Source organism: Dermacentor silvarum, unplaced genomic scaffold, assembly GCF_013339745.2.
Source record: "Dermacentor silvarum isolate Dsil-2018 unplaced genomic scaffold, BIME_Dsil_1.4 Seq454, whole genome shotgun sequence".
In the NCBI taxonomy this organism is placed as follows: domain Eukaryota; kingdom Metazoa; phylum Arthropoda; class Arachnida; order Ixodida; family Ixodidae; genus Dermacentor; species Dermacentor silvarum.
The window spans coordinates 2,872-24,887 of NW_023606260.1; the positions used below are offsets into that span (position 1 = coordinate 2,872).

General features: G+C 44.1%; 1 protein-coding gene across 1 annotated transcript; it reads left to right on the plus strand.

Moving 5' to 3' along the window:
* Positions 1 to 1,389: 1,389 nt before the first annotated feature.
* LOC119435105 (uncharacterized) lies at positions 1,390 to 17,395 on the plus strand. Its single transcript, XM_037702053.2, has 9 exons — positions 1,390 to 1,501; positions 6,033 to 6,119; positions 6,729 to 6,958; positions 9,465 to 9,604; positions 9,744 to 9,894; positions 10,119 to 10,250; positions 10,372 to 10,506; positions 11,249 to 11,413; positions 15,453 to 17,395. Exons 5-9 carry the CDS (start codon positions 9,790 to 9,792, stop codon positions 15,756 to 15,758), a joined length of 843 nt encoding a protein of 280 aa, XP_037557981.1. The 5' UTR covers positions 1,390 to 1,501; positions 6,033 to 6,119; positions 6,729 to 6,958; positions 9,465 to 9,604; positions 9,744 to 9,789; the 3' UTR covers positions 15,759 to 17,395.
* The last annotated feature ends 4,621 nt before the right edge of the window (positions 17,396 to 22,016 follow it).

Sequence of the window (22,016 nt, forward strand, 5' to 3'; positions counted from 1 at the left end):
CCTATAGAATTTTAAGTAACCTTTAACCGAGACCCGACGGAGACATTATTTAGGGAGTGGAAGTTCGCAATTTACACAGTATAACAAAGCGCAGGATAAGTAACCTGCATGCACACGTTGTTGATCCACTTGATAAGTATGTGTACGGGTGTTCAGTCGCAAATTTTGCATGGGAGCAAATTACTCATTGAGCCGGCAGAGCCACATATCGGAAGTATACGCCGCGGGAAAAGAATGTTCTGCAAGAATAATGACGATTCTTGCCGGAAGTACTATCACCGAATGAGCAAATATTATATACAATTAGCGCTTTTCACGGGCCCTACATGTGTCCTGCAGAAAGCTATCTCGTTGCCGCCGCATGCCGCTGCCGACACACGCCGCCGCAAGTGTTTTTCTTTGTTATGAGTCTCACATTCACGGATTGGAGAGCACTTTTGACGTATGTTTAGTTTATCTCGTGGCAAAATAATGCTCCTCTGGCACTTCTGCCTTCTTCATGAGGCGAGGAAAAAGAAGCATGATTATTATTATATGGTGGGAACCTGGAAGGCCCTTTTGCCGTGTTTACTCAGTGCGAATTTGCTTGGGCGCATTCATGGAGCAAGCTCAATCGCAGACTGATGTACCAACGTTTTCCTCATATTACAACCATCTAGAGCAATGCGTCGTTGCCTAGAAAGCGCCCAAAGAATTTAGTGAGTGTTGCCCCAACGGAACGTATCTTAATTGAGCATTTTTAGCAAACCATCTCTGCAGCCGAGGTGCGAAATCGATGCAAACAAAATGCAATCATTAAAAGGCTTGGCACGTTTCTCCCATTATTGATTGTGCACTCAGCACCGGTACGAGTAAACGTGTGCAACACGCCACATTTCGCTATATTGTACAGCAGCAACACGGTTGGTCCAACGGGCCAGTGCATGTCGCGCAGCAAACCCAGCACGGAAAAGCCGCATACAGCCACTCCACTACCGCGGAGCCGTGTAGACTGATGAAAGATACAGTTGTCTGAAGTTCTACCCCCATGAAGGCAATAAAGAATGATTGTGTTCAATGCGGCAACATTGTTTCTAAGAGCGCACTATGTCCATAAATTTGTGTTTTTGTTTTACCCTCAACGAACCCGTTTTTGTTTGAATATGTGCCGCCGGATCTGAATGTCCGAATCGTGCTTCAGTTACTGTACTTCACTGCAGAAGCAGCGGCCATGTTCTTATGCCATCTCTCCGCGTTTCCTTATATAGTTCCAGCATTGCATGACGGGACGTAGATGCAAACATGGCGTTGTGAGCTGTGCATGTGTGTTTCGTTGCTGTTTTCGCGCCAATTTTGTCGGAGACAATGGCATTGACAAACCGGGACTTATTTGGGAAGGCGCGCGGTCGCTGCAAGGAGTCATTTTGTGACTGTGAGCGATACAGTGTTCTGAGGTCGGCGAACATTCGCTGTGACTACTGTGATCACTGCCCCGGATCGCATGGAAAATTAGACGAACTCGGTAAGTGTTCTTGCATTGTGCTGGTTTGTCTGTATTCGGTATATAACTAGGCTGCAGCTTTTCTTTCATTAGAGGGGAAGGACGTGAAAAAGAGAAAGCAAAGGGGTAAGCAGCGATTTGCGCGGAAACGCATCCGTGTTATGCTAAAAAAAAAAGCTTTAAGGCTCGTTCACGTTACCGGCACGGCAGCCCGCTGCGCGTTAGCGGGCCGCCGTTCGATGGCGGCTTTCCTCGCGAACGGCGAGATTTACTTGCCGTAGAGAGGATCTGACCATAGGATGTGACCGGGACCCATTTGTGCGGCAGCCGTACAGCGAAGTGATCAATCAGCGACCGAGGAGTGGTCCTTCTGGCAACGACGGCAGCCTATATACCGCTGCTCATCGTTCGGCGGCGCCGATATCGTCGCTAGGCCTTTTCCGGTTCACCTCAAAGCTAAAGCTGATGGCGCTTCGGAATGAATCACCGACGCTCGCAAGCCGCAATATTTCATACCGTTGCTGTCGCTCTTCGCAATAATTATAGACAATGCAGAAAATACGCTAATATTAGCGGCGCCGTCGGCAGCGATGCGAGCACAGCCGCGCCCGTCGTCTCCCGTCGGTAAGCCGTGCAGTGCAGCTGAGCTGGACAGGTATCGGAGCTCTCGTTCGTGTTTAACGTTTGACAGTGGATATCGTTTTTCGTAACGTGTACAATGTATGCATCACTTTACGTAGTGGAAATTATTTTGCGGGGATTTGCGTGGAACAGAAGCTGCAGCCGATGTTTGCGTTGCCGGTGACGGGGGCGCGCAGGTTCGCGGTCGTCGACTGGCCCGTCGGTCGGGCGGCGGCAAGGTGGCTTTGGCGGCGGCCGGGGCCCCGGCCGAATTTCCGTCTACAATTGGACACCTCTCGCGCGGCAGACGTTCTACGGCACTGGAGGCCGGTTTGCCGTTAAGGGATATTTACCGCTAACGTGAACGTGCCTTTACTTGATTTTACTCTCAAGTGGCTTGCACGCGGTGTTGCCGATCGCTGCCTGTGGCGTTCGCTTTTAATGCGTGAGCATTGTTCGGCTACTTCCCCAACAAATATGTCCGTAACTTAACGCCTTTCCCATAGGAATACACAGAGCTTCATAGGAAATACATAGGATACATACAGGGTGTTTTTTTAGCTGCTCCAAATTTTTTAAGTTAGAAAAATATAAATATTGGTCACGTTATGTTTACCATTCGAGTGTACGGATTGGCGGCCTCTAGATACAGAGCAATTTCCGCACTTACGTGCGTAATTAGCGAAGTTACGATAAGTAACTTTCTAATTATGAACAATAGGTCGCTACAGCAAATGAGTACTTTGGGGCCCGTCCTCGACACTACCTATCCCTATGATCAAATTTGGAATAGCGGAGTTCATGTGGGAGCTACGCGAACAATTATTTCCCCTTGGCAGGCTCCTTGAAACCGAAACTGGCCACGAAAAGAGCGTCTGTGTCGTCGATGTCGCCGCCCCCCAGCCTTTCGTCACGTCTCCGAAGTCAGCGCTGGTCCGGCACCGCGAGCAGCTTGCGTTAGCTCTTTGCTGTCTGCGGCGTTCGCAGTCGACGCTACAGACTGATATGACGTTGTGCCTGCAGTATCTAAAAGCCCAAGGAGCGGGGTTGGCGCTACAGCGCAACGTGGCGCCCGAAGGAATGACGAAGTAAATTGGCGGCCCGCGGGCATTGAAGCGCCAGGCCAACGCCGCGGACAGCAAAGAGATTACGCAACCTGCTCGCGCGGCCGGACCGGCGCTGACTTCGGAGACGTGACGAAAGGCTGGGGGGCGGCGACATCGACGACACAGACGCTCTTTTCGCGGCCAGTTTCGGTTTCAAGGAGCCTGCCAAGGGGAAATAATTGTTCGCGTAGCTCCCACATGAACTCCGCTATTCCAAATTTGATCATTGGGATAGGTAGTGTCGAGGACGGGCCCCAAAGTACTCATTTGCTGTAGCCACCTATTGTTGATAATTAGAAAGTTAATTATCGTAACTTCGCTAATTACGCACGTAAGTGCGGAAACTGCTCTGTATCTAGAGGCCGCCAATCCGTACACTCGAATGGTAAACATAACGTGACCAAGATTTATATTTCTAATTTAAAAAGTTTGGTGAAGCTAAAAAAAAACACCCTGTATAGTGGTATATAGTAAATAACGACTCATGCACACAACCTACAAAGCATGTCGGGGCTCGAACCCTCAACCTTCCAAGTACGCAGGCTGTCGAACCCTTGACCTCCGAAGCAGATAAAAACTGGTACCCCAAACCTTCCAAGCATGCAGGGTATCGAACTCTCGACCTCCGATGCATATAGTGTTTGAACCCCAATATTTTCCGTGTGGCGTATTGAACCAATGGTCAGTACTGATTAAGCAAAGCTCAAGTGATGGTCAGTTGTAGTCAAGCGATGGTCAGTAGTGCACAATGAAGATGAGCAAGTGGCACCATGCTTCCAAATGCCTAAACTCCAGTGAAGTTCCTACAGAATTCTTTTTAGTTGAGTTGTACGGATGCGCGTCATTTTGCAAAATCGCAGAACGTCGCCCTTTTATTATATTGGTTTATTTGTATTGCAGTACAATAACTTTTTGCAGATGGTAGGTAAATTCATGACCGTAACATTGTATATTACCATGGGCATGCTATTGTAATCACTTGGACGCTTACAAAACATGTTAACAAAAGCTTTGTTGACAAAGTAATTGTGCTTATGAATACCTGTAAAATCCTATACCAGCGTACTAACCACACTTCTGCATTATATTCTAATTGCCTTGCATGTAGTGCTCACAGATTGAAATGCGACATTGCGAGCTTGTGGCCGCCGGTACTTGCAGCGCAACCCCTGGAAAGAACACGTTGCGTTGTGGTATTTACCATGAGAGTGAGCGTGGTTTGAGCGTAGGCTTACTGCTTCCGGTTGCCAATGAGCGGGACTGTGGTTTTCCGCAGCGCCAACGTACAGTGTAGCGGTATACCGCAATGCAAGATCTTGCTTCCACAGGCAACGCTGCATACATGAGCGGCCATGCGCTTGCAGTGTCGCATTTTAATCCGTGAGCACTGTACATGCCCTTCTGTGTGAAGAAATAAGCAGATAAATTTAATGTTTGACAGGGTCTGTGGAACCAGCTGTAGCTGGTAATGATGTTTCTAATGTGCCAAACTCCAGCCAAGCGGTGACTATCGATACCAGTGAGTATATGAAGCCAATTTTGTCCAAAATAAATATATACTTATACACATAGAAAAGCTGTTTCCTGTGTGTTTTACAGCATCTGTTATAATAGGCAACGTTCATGCTTTTTGGGCTGAGCAGTGTTTCTACAGGCTGATTTCAGTGGGTCTGGCATTTAATGAAAAAGTGAACGTGCGATACGACTCTGAGCATCGTCGATAACTTGGATTTCATAGTGCACATTAAGCAAGCATTGAATGACAATACTTAGTTGCCTAATAATGTAAATTTCATTTACATTTTATAATGTTTATTTGCGGGCCACGTTTTGCTGAGATAATTGGAGCGCAGTCCTAGTGCAAGCTAGATCCGAGGTTCAATATCGGCTGTGAAAGCTTACTGGCCGCAGCAGACATGCCATCGGCGTTTTTTTTTGCACTCAGTTTTGGCTTACAGGCACGCCTAACAGAACGCTTACTAGGCACCTGGCACCCAGTATGAAAGTTATAGCTGAAATTTAACCATTGGGCCAGCATGTGATGGGACTATATATGTTGAAATGCTCTAAACACAGAAAAAAAGTGAGCAGTTTATTACTAGTTCCATTTTTAATTCTTGCTTAGTGTCCGCAATGCTCCTGAATTTATCAGCGATGCTTGGAAATTCTTGAAAGCATCCTGAATTCTTGACAAAATTTGAGTCCCATTAAAAACACTGTATATCACCAACGTGCTGCCGCCAAGATTCTCGGGGAGCAGTCGCTCGTAGCAGAATGTGGGATAAGGTGGCACTGTCTTTCGGAATTACTGGAAACAAATATGTTAAACTTCCGAAATTCTCCCGAGGCGTTTTACAAGTAAAAATCGTTACAGAAAGAAATTGTATAGTACACAGTGACCTCAAAGTATTAAAAAAATGCTGTAATGTCGATCAGAAGGGCTGTCGCAACGTCGTATACAGTTGCTGCTGGTATGTCGCATTTTTGGTTTCCATATGCTCACAATCTCTTACGAGTAACTGATGTTGGTATTTTCTTGCCTTACTATAGTGACCACACAAGGGACATATGATGCAAAAACAGAAAATCACAGTGGTTCTTGGGAAGAACATAATGGTTAGTGCACTAGAAATTTATACCCAAATCTTTGCTCTGTCTTTGGTGTTTAATGAAGCATGAATTCTGAAATTTTCTTCAGGTCAGGTTGCTCATGGTGTGCGGGGCCACTACGAGATGGCAAATTCCTCGCTACCTGGTTGCTCAAAAGGTTGGACAGCTGTCAAATATAAACATGTATTATCACTCACTGTCAAATTTTCTTTCAGACAGCACTCCTTGGACTGGGGACTGGCATGTTCGCGGCACAGATGCTACTGAAGCTTCTGAACCACAAGATTCTGGAGGAAACTGTGGTATGAATATGGAAATATCTTGACTAGTTCTTACTGTGTGAATGCAATGGCAGATGGGTTAAACTGAAAATAACTTAAACATATTTTTCTGATGATATATATATTTTAGAAATGCCTCACTGTTTAAGTTAGTTCAATTTTTGTTTGTTAGAACTCCTGCTTTGGCTCACCTCAAAGTTTTCTGATTGCTGTTCAACAAGTGAGCAATATGCTTGTTTGTTGTACAGTTTGTTGCTGTTTACTGTGTCCTAGTGCTGTGCTGTTGTTGGACATATGCACCACTTTCCAGTCTTGATGTATGTTATATGACTCCATATAAAAGGGAGCGGGGTAGTGTGCTCTTAGTGGACAGGTATGAATTTTGAAGAAAGCTTGAGGGTTAGCCTACCTCAACAACCTAATGGTTTGATGCGCCAAGTATACTTGATGCATTAAATTTGCTGACGTTTAATTAAATGTAGCTGTACCTGGCTCTTTAGTGATATTTGTTATTCTTAATCAGTAAACTGGCGCTTTATCCATATTTTTAACATGTACGTATTGTTACATTTTGTTCAAGTAGTCTGAAACCAGCATATGCATTTAAATAACCTACTTTGTTGTTTACAGCAAATGCAGACTTATGTACCACAGCTCCTGGTGAAACAGTTGAGAGCAGCAGCTTACAACGCGCCAATGACTTGTCCCTTCTGCCTACAAGAAGCACAAATGATCCGTCGCTGCTGCCTAATACAAGCACCAGGGACCTGTCCTTGCTGCCTTCGAGAAGCGCCAATGACCTGTCCTTGCCACCTACAAGAAGCACCAATGATCTGCCACTGCTACCTACGAAAAGCCAGGTTAGGAAGCACGTCTGCAGTGCGTGCCAATTCACCACAAGATACCTCTATGGCTTTCTACGTCACACGAAATATGTACACATGAACAAAGTCACACTAAAATGTACCATATGTCACATGCGGTATGCCCACGTGAAACACTACAAGGATCACATAGAAAAATCTTGCTCATCATCTGCTGTTGATAACAGATTAATACCTGTAAATACGCTTGACTTGGAAATGTCTAGTACTCAGGCTAGTAGCCAGTCTTTGTGTGCCTCATACGTGATGGATGCGAAAACTAGTTCAGTTAATCAATTGACCGTCGAGGCTAACACAGACATTAGTACTGCAGAGACACAGGCTTCAAGCCCTCAATTGATTACCAAACTGTCATGCTTGGCTCGGCAACTGGAGTCACAACATCGCTGTACGAAAGTAGCTGTAGACGCAGTAGTACATGGAGTTGCAAATATCTTGGCAGCTGCCGGCGTTGCGCTTGATGTTTCAGCTCTTCATAATTCCAGTGCAAGGAAGGCACTTTATTGTTCCGAAGGAATATATGTGGCTCCAGTAGAGGTAACTCTTGATTGTGGGAGTAAAGGCTATATTATTCCTCTTAAAAGCCTGCTTGAAAATCTGCTGCACCACCCATATTTTCTCCATTGCTTCAAGTCCAAATTGGACATCTCAAGCAGTGACCTCCTCAAGGATTTCACTGATGGCACGAGATTTCAGACACATCCCGTTGGCAGTTCCCATGATGAAAATTTAATTGTGATGTTACTTTACTGTGACGATATCGAGTTGGCCAATCCGATTGGCATGAAAAGAGGCTCTAGAGGTAAACTAACAGTTTTTTATGTGTCATTTGTAAATATTAAGGCATCGGAGAGGTCGAAACTGAGTAATATTTTTTTACTGGCTGTAGGAAACTCAAAGGACTTGAAGTCAATGGATGCAAAGGCAAAGCTCCTTAGTGACTTTTTTTCTACTGTGAATAAGCTACAAACTGGCTGTGACCTTCAAACAATGCATAGCAAAGAAACATTTTTTGGGTACCTGTTGGCATACTCTGGAGACTCCCTGGCATGCCACAACATAGCAGGATTCAAGGAATCTTTCAGCAAGAATGTCCGCTTCGCATGTAGGACTTGTATGGTTGCAACATCTGAATTTTCTCGCTTCCACTATGAGATAGAGTGTTCTTTGCGTACCCAGTGTCAATATGAAAAGCAGTTGTTGCAACTTGAAAAATCGGATTCAAAGAAAAGCTTCACTGAGCATTCAGCACAATGTGGTATCAATTCTAGGTCTGTGCTGTCCAAAATCAACCACTTCTCGATCTTGACAGACCTGCTTTATGATCCGATGCATGTCCTGCTAGAAGGGGTTGTTCCGTTTGAACTGCAACTCTTTGCAAAATTCATTGTGAGAGAAGCTTCATGGATCAGTTTAAGCCAACTCAATGCTGCCCTGTCTCAATTTTCTTTCCACAAGTTTGTGAGCAAAAGTGACTATCCCAGGCCTTTTGAATCTGATTTCAGTTTTCCTTCTTCAGCAAGTTCTACTTATGTACTTATGCTGCATTTTTTGTTCATAATAGATAATTTTGTGCCCAGAAACAATGTGCAAGAGCCACACTGTGAGTGTTTTTTGTTGTTGTGCATAATCACGCAGCTGTTACTTTCTCCTGTGTTATCTCCTGATGTGCTTTGGGATGTTGAGCACCTTATTGCACGTCATAATGAACTTATTGTGAGGCTGTATGGCTCAGATGCATTTAAGCCGAAGCACCACATGCTGCTGCACATGAGCACACAGATAAGACGCTTTGGTCCTTCTCATCATCACTGGACAATGCGTTTTGAAGGCAAAAATGCCCTTCCAAAATCCAAGAAATTCTGGAATTTCAAAAACATTCCCTTATCAGTTGCTGACTTTTTTCAAACGCAAATGTCCAGTGATCTTTGGGAAGCACCAGGTCACCCTAAACTTAAAGAAGCTCAACGTGGCATGCCAGATGTTGGAATGCCATTCATCCTGACGTCTGATTTCCTACATTGTGGTTTAGAGACCAGGAACATTGGCGAAGTAGCTTCTTCTGTATCGTATGCCAATGTTGCTAATGTAAAGATCTCCATTTCTGATGTTGTTGTGTTTTCAAGAAGTGATGGTCCACTGTTTGGAGAGGTACAGGCAATTGTATCCTGGTGCAGCAACATTTTTTTTGTTGTGCATGTGCTTGTTCAAGCCAGATACGCAAAGCATGTAAATGCCTTTGTTTTGCTGAAGACAACGCATACAATGGCAATGAGGTCTGAATCGCTGTTGTACCCATGGCCCCTGTTTGTGTACTCAAAGGATGACAATATTTATGGGATCACAAAGTGTCTCCATGAGTGTCCTCTCTGAATAAAGTTGTCATTTTTTCAACATTGGTGTAAAGCCCACCAAGCCCAGAGAATGTTTTTATTATATATGTGCAGTGGTGTCTTACAATGAAGTACTGTTCTTATTCCAGGAATTCTTTGAGTGGCTTCTTGAGAACTTGCCTACATTTTCTCCGTGTGTGCAACCGCTCCTTGAGGGGAAAGTGCTTTCACAAAGACAGCACAAACAGCTATGTCGCCAGCTCCGGACAGAAATCGCACTCTTCTTAGAGTGAGTTTTTCCTTCCTCAAGAACACTAAACCATCCCTTATATCATTCACCAGCTTTTCATGCAAAAGCAATTCTTTGCTGTTTGATGCGGAAATAGAATGAGTGCTTCAAAACATTATTTTTGCTGAACTATCTGCAGTGAGAATGATATAATCACCAGCAGCAACACTGCCCAATGTCGTTGGATGTACAAGGCCCTTGGAGATGCTCTTGTAAAGATGTACCCACACCTGATGTGGGATGAACCAAAGCCTGAAAGCCGGCTGCAGAAAACAAGAAGCCAGGTTTACGTGAGTCAGTGCTTATGTTTATAACAGGTAATGAGTGTGCAATAGATTGAAAGCATTGTATGCTGGGTCTTGACTCTACTGAATTCAGAAGCCAAATATTCAATCATGTCAAGGAAGTTGTCCAGCTTTGTCCTATACAAATAACAGGCGGCACATTTGCTTCTATATATAGGCATTCTTTGAAGGATTGAGCATTTGTACATTTGAATGCTGTCTTTTTGTAGAGTGCGTTCATAAGGAGGCTGTCAGTGGCAAGAAAGGTCCGGAAGCACCGGGCAAGGAAAAGTGCTGTATTAGTTGTGTCGCCGGCACCCCGAGCAACTATCACAAATGAGAACGCTGCTTCTGAACTACAGGTTTGTTCCTTAACATCTTTAATCAGCATTAGAAGCAACATTATGCCAAGTCTATTTCTCTGTATACATTCTGGCCAGAGAGGGGCGCTGCCATTTATGCCTATAATTAAATTCCTTCCAGGCCCTAAGCTCTTCAAGTATGAGTGCTGCATCACTTGATATGCAAAGAATGAGAATCCTGCTGACGGTGACGCTCCCAGACCGCCGCAATACACACATGGACCCTCTCCCACAGTACTTTTTGGTGGAGGAAATAGTAAGTTAACATTACTAATATTTTAAGGTTGTGTGAAGACAAAACATAGTTGAATGATAGAAGTCAGGTGGAGATTGGATGAGAGTGTTTTAGCTAAAAAGCCAACATTCCTTATGGGGACTTGCATAGCGCAGGCAAATTTCTGACTTAAAACGTGAGCTCTTTAGATTATGCACGCCTGTTCAACCTATAGTCTGTTACTAATGTTACTTTATGGGCTGAATATCATAAAAGCTGCTGCAGATTTGTTTCTTTGAAGAAAACTTATTGCAGGTTGTAGTGCTTATTTCGTGAAATGCCACACATGACACATGAAGCAATCATTATGCAAATGTTATTGACATAAGTTAAAACTTTGAGTTCAGCTGACAGAACAGGAAATGTAGCAGGAATAAAAGCATGTGAGCCTAAAGAAAACAGAAAAGCAAATAGGTTAGCAGCGTTCACTGAACGCACGTACTTGGCAGTCTGTCAGGAATTTTTTTTGAAATGTGCAAGAATGTCATCTTGAAAACTTTAAAGTAAGTTTAGAAAATGCATTCATTAAAATCGGCCAGTAAACATGATAGTAGTTTTAATGGTGAACAATCTCAAGTTGTTCTCAGCGAATGAGCCAGTGCACCTAATTATTAAGTGTTATCATCTCTACAGCTTATTTTTATGATGTCAAACATTGTTTATTATTTGAAGCCCATTTCGCGAACACTTATTCATCCTAACTTTCTAAATTTCTGTGTTGCAGCTGTGCATTGAGGTGGAACTTCGGTTTGGATCGAAGATAACAGAACTTGAGAACAAACTTGCTGCTGTGGTGCGAGTCTTCTCGGAAAATGAAGAACGGGAATGCACGCTGGTAGATGTTATGAAGCACATACAAGGCAATGTTGGGCACAGTCTCATATGTGAGGTAGGTGGACATGCTCTCTTGAACACTTTGCTGCTCAAATCCTCTTATAGATGTGTGAACAGGGTTCGTTGCGAGACTGAAAAACCTAGTTCAAAATATTTGCATCTCTAGCTGGCTAACACTTCTAAAGTGTGATGTACGTTATTGTGTGGTTGGGATCTGTTTTTATGTGCCTCTGCTTGTTTAAAATACATTTAATAAAGTACTTAGGGGCAGTATCATCAATAAAATAATATTGGGGCTTTGAATTAGCAAGGATAGCACTAAGCCACGAATGAAGTCCCTTCTCTGCTTTGCACAGCAGTATAGATTTTTATCCTTAGATAAACCTGCCTACTTTTGTGTTTCTTGCAATGTTTGCAATGATTCAGGGTTTATTGAGCAGATTGACTTGGGAGTAGGAAAGTATTGTAGCAGGTCAAGTAGCGCGCTTTTAAAAGGACGAACTGACTGGCATGTGAGATCCATTGTAGAGAATTGAGGACGAAATAGGATTGAACGTCAGATGATTATCTCATTTGGCTGAGAGCGTCGTGCCGGAACGCGCTGTTCGTCTTTAGAATAATATTCAATTAGTCTCAGTGATATGCACTTTGTGCCCTAAGCAGGCGAGTTTCTTGTGCTGCATATAAGTGGCCACAAAGGGCTGCAGCGTGGACATTCCGTGTCTTGTGGTGGGGCATCCAGGTGCCCATAGGCATATTTACCATGGGATAGGGGGAGCACTTGCCCCTCCACATTCAAAAGAGGGAGGATAAGCCCCCCCCCCCCTCCACCCACTTTTTATTTGGTCATTGTTGGCAGGCATAAAATGAAATAAGCTTGGACAAAACAGGGTAAATTGTAGATTATTGGAGATGCTTTCGTCCTGCAGTGGACATAGCATATGCTGATGATGAGGACGATTGGCAGCACATTGGCAAATTCAACAATTCAGGCTAACTTTTCTTTCAGCGTAGCAATTATGTAATTAACGGACCTTTATTACACATTCCGTCCTTGAACTGCAGTGAGCATTGCCTTTCATTCCCCACCACAACGCATAACAGGTTCTGTCGGTGCAAGCCAGCATTGCCAAGGAGGCTACCGCTGCACAGACCTCTCCTCATAGCAAGAGTAGAACTTGTTGCTGGGCGAGTTGGTTGACATGTGAGGAAAGCATGGTTGCGCGAACTGGAAAAGAAAGTCTTGGAAAGGAAAGTAGGAAACGATAGGTCAAGCGCTGAACTTCCACTGTTTTATTCTTACAGCAGAGCAAGATGGATTTAACAAATGCGCATGCGTGTTTTAGTGTCGTGTAAGGCGATTACAGTGACGTTTTTAACAGCTGCATCTCGTCAAACAGAAAAACGGACGTATCACTAATACAACTCGTGCCTCTCTTTTTTATGTGGCACGCCTCCAAAAGTTCTCTAGCTAACGTATCACCACTCTTGCCAATTATCTTAATGTCACGCATTAGTGGCTCACATGTGCCGGCCAGGTCGCGCAGGTCGCGGTCAAATGACGCCTTTGAACGACGACCTGTATTTCAGCGACAGGGAATATGCATTGGTTCCTGCGTCGCACGCGTGATCCGTGACATTTTCCTGGCGTGACCGCGACGTGTACTGTTCCTTTGACGATAGGTTCTACCTTAAGGCTTTTAGATACGTTGATGATTTTTAATTTGTTTGAAAAGCAACCATGATTTTACCGTTGACCAGTGTATTAACGAAGTTTTACGTGATTTTAGGCTACATAGGAAGGGCATGCTATTTACACATGAACTCCCTTCCCATGGCAGTTTTTAGATCTGATTTTAGTTTTTGACAAAAACCACGTCTGTTGGCGGTATAGCCCCCGTGCACAGAAGGAATTGCTGCCATACGATTCGGCACATTCGAAGTTAGTAAAAAGAGGAATAGCCACTCTATGCCTTGAGTCTGCTCTCATGAAGTCATGCTCTCATGCGATGCAGGCTAGCTTTGACAACCAATTGGCGAGGCTACAGACAGCTAGCTACCAAGCTTGGTCGTAGGGGCCATCTTAAAAACATTGCTCCAGAAGGCGAAGGGCAAAAAGCATATGCCTAACCCTAACCAAAAAGGATGGAAGCCCGCAGTGGTGCCATATGTCCAGAAACTTCCCACAATTTGAAGAAAGTCGCAAGTAGGTTTAGTGTACGTGTTTTCTCAGCGCCACGCAAGTTGGCTAGACTGTGGCCACGCATTAGCCGCGTTGACAAAAAAAGTCAGGGTGCCAGAAAAACCACACCAGACCTTACGTGAAATGTGCGACTGGCGTTATTATGAGATACCGCTGAAATATGGGAAATCCTACGTGGGCCAAACGGGGAGAATGAATTGTCAATCATGAACAGAGGTAATGCGCACTTACCTGCGCATTGGGCCGGCACATGTGAGCCACTACTGCGTGACATTAAGATAATTGGCAAGAGTGGTGATACGTTAGCTGGAGAACTTTTGGAGGCCTATCACAAAAAAAAGAGAGGCACAAGTTGCATTAGTGATACGTCCGTTTTTCTGTTTGATGAGATGCAGCTGTTAAAAACGTCACTGTAATCGCCTTACACGACACTAAAACACGCATGCGCATTTGTTAAATCCATCTTGCTCTGCTGTAGGAATAAAACAGTTAAGTTCAGCGCCTGACCTATCGTTTCCTACTTTTCTTTTGAAGTCTTTCTTTTCCGGTTCCCGCAACCATGCTTTCCTCTTCATAGCAAGTTTGAGCTTGTACTACTTGCATAGGTGTATTCACCAGGGCCGGGGGAAAGGGGGACCATACTTTCTCCCCTACACTTCTGAAAGCGGGCATTGTCGGCTGCATGCATGCAGTCGAGTGCAGTAAAAATCTGGTGTGGTTGAGATGCATCTCTGCTAAAAAGAATCCAGACGTAGACCAAAGTGAACACAATATTTCAGAATAAGCTGAGGTGTGCTCGTACAATGCAGGTGTCCCGAGAAATGAAAGGAATTTGAATTAGTACAACTGCAACAACGTTGAAACCAAACGACAGAAATATCTCAATTGATGCACTGTAATTTAGTTCATGCATATATAATGGATTTTATTGTATATTCAAGGTTCATCTTTCTATTATACTTGAACTCGGTATGAAAATTTCACTGCTTGAACAGCCCTGCTTTTTTACAATTCTCTTCAGCTTTCAGATGCAATCATGTGTCCTAATGTGTATCAAATGAAATTGATCTAATTGGCTTCTATAGTGAATTTGTTGCTTAGGCTTTCTTGCTAGTAATGTTCGTGTGGACAAATAGTTTATTGTAGTGACGTCAGTATAGTGAACGTGAGTGCGTGTAAAGAAAAAAGAAAGTGCGACATACGTTTTGGCTGGTGGACCAGCCTTTGTCAAAGCGAAACGTTGGGAAAATGCACTGTGCAATAACAGTGTGCGGCGTACTATCTTTTTTAGTTAATATACTACCAGTGTCAGCGCGATATATATATAGTGTTTGTTATGCCATAGCTGGTGCCCGTATGGGGTTTAGACCTATGCCGTGGGAGAACTTGTGCATTGTCTCGCTTGTTGTGCGACCTCTTGCCTTTCACTTACGAGCATAAAGGTCTACAGATTTCGGAAGATAAATAAGTTCTGCTTATATCCTGGGCTAAATATGATTTTTTTAAATATATAGGAAGGCAATTTATTCATTCTTTTTGTGCAGATATTTCTTCCATGAAAACTTTGGTAAGAGATGCGAACTTTTAAGAGAACAATACAGGGGAATTGGCTCAGCCTATACACTAGGCTACAGATGCAAGTTTTCATCATTAGTTGTCAGTTAATTGGGAAATCCAAACTACTAAGGCACAATCAATGTATGTTGACTGTGAGTAACACACCGGTCTGGTTTACTAGTGCCAGCATTCCTAGCTGACTTCTCTCCTTTTGCCCTTGTTCGTACATCTGTTTGCTTTATTATGTGGGGAAATGAGGCATGCATGCCGTGCTCTAAACTACATAAATAAATTTTGGGCAGTGGTTTATGTCATCTGTAATTTCTTTCCATAGATGGCATTGCCAGCTGAGGACCTCCAAGTAACAGCACCCCACATTTACTGCACTCCTGAGAAGATTTGTGTTTTTGCTGGCAGCCAAGCCGAACTGATAACAGTCTCCAAGTCTGGATTAGGACGGGCACTTATTTTTTGCCTTTTGACTTACTATATTAAGAACTTAGAATATCCATTTGCATTTTTCCAAATGCTTGCTCTCGTGCAAAAAGTTGTGCTGCCAGGAGACAAGCTTGTGAAAGGACTGCTTTCTCCTCGTCTGAAGCGTCTCTGTGCGCTCTTAAGCAAGAAAAATGTAATCTAGACTTTCCATGTTTTTTACCAACTGTGAGGGGAAAGAAAAAAACAACAAACAGTAGAACCCCACTGATACGTTTTTCACGGGACCCTAAAAAGTAAATGTAAGAGCCGGGAAACGCAAGAGCCGAGAAACAGGAAAAATTGAGAAATGAGAGTAGTGTTGAATTGCACACAATATTATTTTAATTCTTACATTTGAAAAAAAAGTCATAGCCCGAACGCCGAAGCATCGATTGCGATAGCAAATTAGTAGACAGCTATACAAAGTAAGGATAGTAGTTTTATCGGCAGTATAAACTTGTAAACATTTACTTATTACCTATATTAACAACCATGGTGTCAGCGCCCACAACAAACATGAAAACATCACACTCGATGAGCGTGGACACGCGCTGTCAAACGCTGGCGTGAAGAAGCGCTGCTGCAGCAGCGAGCGAAGTGACCTTTGTGCTGTTGTCTATCGCTTCAACGCAAACCGAGCGCCGAGAACACGCACAAAGCTACAAGCCGCTGACGCACCTACACTGCCTAGACTCTGTCGTCTGCTACCCTCGCAGGCTTTTACTCGTGCGGCGACGGCGTTATTGCCCTTGGACTTTATACGGAGCATCTATATATGCGCCAAAACCAATTTGAGGGCCACAACGCGTCATAGACAGCATCTTTTGATAGCAAATATGGATCTCAAAGGCCATGCCTTTGCTGGCGGAAACCGAAAATACGTCATAGGTGTCGCCCCGGCACTTTGGGTGGCCAATCCCATCATCAAGCTATGCGACATGAAAAGTCAAAATGGCCGCTCTGGCCAGTGCGGGGTGGCAGTTCACAACGTATGAAGCGGGAACGGTCCAACAGTTGTGACGCAACAGCGGGGTGACGAATGCATTGGGTTCTATGGGAGCTCTGCCTGGACCGGCCGAAAACGACAAAACCAATTCGCAGCATCCGGGAACGCAGCACCCGGGAACATAACAGCGGGCTTCTACTGTATGTGATTTAGTTCAAAGCTGTTGGTTAGCTCCAAAGGTGGGAGAGGCTTATTCCATAAGCAGCTGTTTTTTTGTTTTTTTCACGTCATTCCTTGTTTACTTCTAGTCACAAGCAGTGCATTTAATTGCTCTAGTCATTTGTTCGTCTCCCTTCTGGTGGAGGATGGTTAATTTTGTTTTACTTGCGTATTTATAGGCCTCAGAATTTCTTATAAACATAGTTTAAGCATTTAATTCACCCACGTAGATGGTTCTGTTTTGCAAAGAGTAATGCACTCTATTTGCCCTTCTTTGCTCAGTACTAGTAGATCGGTATATATCTGCACCTGTGCAGAAATCTAGTATTGTAGTTATTAAATAGCATCAATTGTGATATGTTTGTCATTTCACACAGTTGTGCTTCGCTGACTGTATATGGTAGGTCTCATGGATGGTATTTTTGTATCAGATCTTGTTGAAGAATAAACTTGTAATAATTTCGCACCTGAGAGTACTCCAACTTATTTCGCGAGAACGTTCACAGAATGGTAAACGGAACAGCTTATTACAAAGGCTCAGGTGCATAGTTAGGAAGTGAAATATGACATTGCCTTCAAGTACATCAAAGAAACTCATTGTCACCATATCATTGCCAGCAGCGCTTTGCAGTATGCTTTTGCTCACCTGAACTAGATTATTATAGCCAACCTGTAGATGTTGCTTCCCCAAAGTGTTCTTCATTGAGTGTGTACTTCAAGTAATTTTGTGCCTTTGGAAGATGCATTTTTTATAAATAGTAGCTTTTGTGCACAAGTAATACTCTAGGAACTGGGGATATTTTTGGCTTTCACATATATTGGAGGGACATTAACTAAGAGGCAGTATATGTTAGAGACCTACAGCTGAGTTATAATGGCAATCAAGCAGGAACTGTACCCAAAAGGCTATGTTAAATTTAGGGGTTACTTCAGCTATTTATTCATATGTCCTTATTGTGATTGCGATGTATTTTTATAGCTAGCCTATAAAATCTATCACCGCGTCATGATTAAAAATGTTCTGCATCTCGAATGGGGCCAACAGTGTGATACCTGTCAGTTGCCTCTGATTTCTTTTCACCACAGATTGTCATGCAGAAGTTTGCATTATGGGAGTGAAAGAAAAATGTTTGGGTCAATACCAATTCGAGAAAGTTACGTGCTGTCTTCAAGGCTTCAATGAAATGCATTTACAGTGGAAGTCTTCTTTATAGTCCCACAATTTAAACACCAGCATAATTATATAATCTGAGGTAAGAACATATATCACTCAACTGGCAGGCATGACAATATCGGCCCAATTCGAGATGCAAATACCTTGTCGTGGAGCATTGTTTATTTTCTAGGTTGGCTATAAAAATAGAATGCAAGCAAAAAGAAAAATATCCATATATATATAAATTGCTGAAGTAACCCATAATTTTAACACGTCCTTTAGAGGTTACATTTGCTTTTAGAAAATAAAGTCTACGGCGTAACCTCTAAAGCTGCATGTTTTTCAAGGGTAACAATGTAACCTATACTATATTGGTTACAATGTACCTTATATTTTGTATTAGTTACAATGTACCTTATAATATATTAGTTACAATATACCTTATAAATGTGAATTTGTGCACCTATACTAAGGGTTACCCAGCTAAGGGTGTACGTATTCGTTGTAGACTCGTGCAGAACAGCAACACCACAACTAAATTTCGACCTCTGGGTCGTTCAGGGGCCCTATAAGGGCGGTGGTGGACACTGAAATGGAATGTACGTCCCTGCTCCAACGGCACGTACGTCCCACTTTTGATCCTATTGATCCAACGGATCCTCTTCTGCGCAGCCTTGGAGGCAGTGTACCACTACTCTGTGCCGTGGATATCCGAATCCGTACTGCCGCGTGAAGCGAGCTTATTAACTCTGTCCCAGTCTTGGAGGACGTACCAGACGACCTTATTTTAGGCACTGACTACTTGTTATCAGGGGACGTCCAGCTAACTATTAGAGATGGTCAAGTCAAGCTCTGTTCGTCTGTCGTCTACCCTCCATCGACTGGGGAACCTACGGGTGAGCCTTCTACCACGAGCTGTGCTGAGGGCAAGCTCCGCAAGAACAGTGCGGAGAACAAGCTCCCCACAACTACACAACCAGCCTCAAAGGTTCAGCGCTGTGAAGGTGAATCTTCTGTGCGCACATTCTCCTTCGTTCTAGAACAGCGCAATGAACGTTTTGCTGGCACTACTGCTGAATTGCCCGGAACTTGCTTCCTCCTCCATCACATTCCGATGGACGTTCGTATGGACGTTTGTATTCCCGCCAGTATGCGTACCGTTACGGCGTTATGCTGAAAGGGAGCGTGCAATTAAAAGCGATCAAGTGCATGAAATGCTAGGAGCGGACATTATCAGATCATCTGGTAGCCCTTGGACCACACCTGTCGTACTCGTTCGGAAAAAGAACGGTACTCTCCTGTTTTGTGCGGACTATCAAGAGCGGAACAACCATGTGACACCCCATTCTTAGAATCGATCTGCTCCGCATCGATGACGCAATCAACACCGTACGAAATTAAGTCGATATTTTTCGTTCTCGATCTGCTTGCCTGATATTGGCAGATAAATGTAGCAGAAGTGGACAAGTTCAAACAGCCTTCCATACTCCTCCTGTATTGTAGGAATTAAATAGTGTGTCTTTCGGGTTGCGCACGGCTCCAAGCATTTTTCAACGCACAATGAACACTATGTTAGGTCTACTGAAGGATCAAGCCTGTGTCGTATACCTTGGCGATATTCTAGTCGTGGGCACAACAGATGAAGAAACATCTGCGGAACCTAGGAGCTGTATTAGAAAGGCTGTATCAGTCTTGCTTCAGGCTAAACCACGAGAAATGTCAATTTGGACCTTTATATATTTATAACTTGGGTTAAAGCATTTCCGATCATAGCGCCGAAGCACTCCCAGAGAGAATAGAAGCCGTACTGAACTATCCAACACTGACATTCCTGAAACAACTCCAGCCGTTTCTTGGGATCGCTTCTGACTCACGAAATTCGTTTCAGTTTTTTTTTCAATGACACATGTGCATTTCGACGCGATCGAAGAGTGGTCACCGTGGCCGGGATCAAATCCCGGCCACGGTGAATCATCTTCAAACCAGTGAATACGTTTGTACAATGCCATGTTACACTTTACACACATCGCAGAAAGTTCACCACACAGTCCGAAGAAGTGGCAGAAAACGGATCCCTGAAGTAAAAAAAGCGCTCTGAATGACAAGAAGGTTTTGCACATGTAACCCCGAGCAAACACTTTACCAGTTCGCCCTCTAGCAGCCATCGTCATCTTCCTCAGCCGCTTTTTATACAGTGTGTTTCACGTAACTTGGCCCAAACTATAAATATGCAACTCCCACGCAGCTGGACAGAACCAAGGCAATGTTTGTCGCCGCTTGGCGATACTCAGATTATTTTTTTAATTCCGCTAATTAGATAATTAGTCTTCATTAATTCCTCAAATTATCGATTATTATAATTAGATAAGTGTCAATGAGAAAATTGTAAGGCAACATGAAAACCACCCGATACAGCTTTCTGTTGCTCAATACGTGCTACTTAAAAGCGCTTTTCCGAATGTGATCGAAGCCCCCGAACACACTCAGAACTGCCGCGCGACTGGCCGCTCGAGCCAGTTTGCGTGTATTTTGACACTTATCTCATTGACACTTAACTATAACTGAGAAGTTGATTAATTATTGAAGTCCAATTATATAATTAGGCGGAATGCAAAATATAATCTGAGTATCTCTAAGTGACGGCAAACAATACCTTGGTTCTGTCCAGCTACGCTGCCTTTGCACATTTTTGAAGTTTGGCCCAATTTAAGTGATACTAGAGGATTGTGCTAGCCGGTACATACTCGACACAGGAACAGCGCGAAAAGACGAAGGACAAAAACAGGAACACACACCAGAGCTGATATGTGTTCCCCTTGTCGTCCTTTGTCTTTTTGCGCTGTTCCCCTGTCGAGTCTGTATACGGCGAACTCCGGCGTGTGTCTCGTGCTGCAAGGTTAAAAAAAGGAAGAACAACAGAGCTTCTTCTGCTTCTGCCATCGGTCCGAACGGTACTGAGGTCTTTTACTGAAGGCGAAACTGCCGATCTTCGAGGTGCTACAGCGGAACGGTCGTCGTTGCTAGAGCACCTCTTGCTGAATTGTCAGCGATGCGGTTGGCCAGCTCGGCATGATTGTCGAGGGACATGTCTTCTTGTGTGCCATCCAAGGTGACCACCCAATTTTGCGGCAGGCGCTGAAGGAACAGTTCACGCAGCAGCGGCCTCTTTGAGTCCAGCCTAGTCACTCAGAAGCCGCCGCATACGACATAGTAGTTCCGACACTCGACGAGCTCCTGTTGGTTTAGAATCTGCTGAAGCCGCCTGCGTGCAGATACGGACTTGCGATCCTGCATTGCCGATTAGAAGTGGTATTAGGGTGTGGTGTCGTAGGGCGAGTCACAACTTCTTGAAACTCCTCAACCACCTCTGTCTGTAGACAGTACCGAAACAGCATGGAGAAACCATGCGCGCAGCAAGGTAATGTGCCGAAGGTCGAATATGGCCTCCACCTGAGTAAATCAGGTTTCAGGATTTCGTGTCCAAAAAGACGGCAGGTGAATCTCCAACGTGACGAGGCCCTCTGCGCTTGTTGTTGGTCTCTCGTTGGTGTCATCGTCCATGACGGGGTGCTCGCCGTACGATCACGTCCGGGTCACCACGTTATAGCGACCGAGGTTAGGTCCACTACAACAATGTATGTCAGCGAGCGCAAGATCTGAGAACCGTTCGGACCGATGGCAAGAGCAGAAGCATCTTTTATTTCCCTCCCTTTTTTTATAACCTCGCAGCTCGCAGTACGAAGCACGAGACACACGCGACGGAGTGCGCCATATATAAAAGGCAGCCGAGGAAGATGACCATGGGTGATAGAATCCAAACTTTCACATCCAAAAGTATTTGGCACACAGTCCAGGCAGAATTCCATTGATGAACAGCTTGGGAGCGCACCAGTTAACATTATTCAGTGCCTCTTGCAATGGAACTGTCGTACATGCTGGTACTTGAAATGTTTTTAAAGTAGGAAAACTTGTTGCCCTGGACAAGTACACCCAGATATTTGCACTAGTGCTCCATTTTGTCGAAGTGGACACGTATCCTGCACTAGACTGGTAGTTGAAATGTTTTGAATGCAAATGCAATGGCTTCGGCAGAAAGGCTT

Bases quoted from the DNA above. Each gene is read 5' to 3' on its own strand.
- LOC119435105 (XM_037702053.2), top strand. From the start codon at position 9,790: ATGTACAAGGCCCTTGGAGATGCTCTTGTAAAGATGTACCCACACCTG. The intron at 9,895-10,118 runs GTGAGTCAGTGC...GTCTTTTTGTAG, and splicing joins AAACAAGAAGCCAGGTTTAC to AGTGCGTTCATAAGGAGGCT. The intron at 10,507-11,248 runs GTAAGTTAACAT...TCTGTGTTGCAG, and splicing joins ACTTTTTGGTGGAGGAAATA to CTGTGCATTGAGGTGGAACT.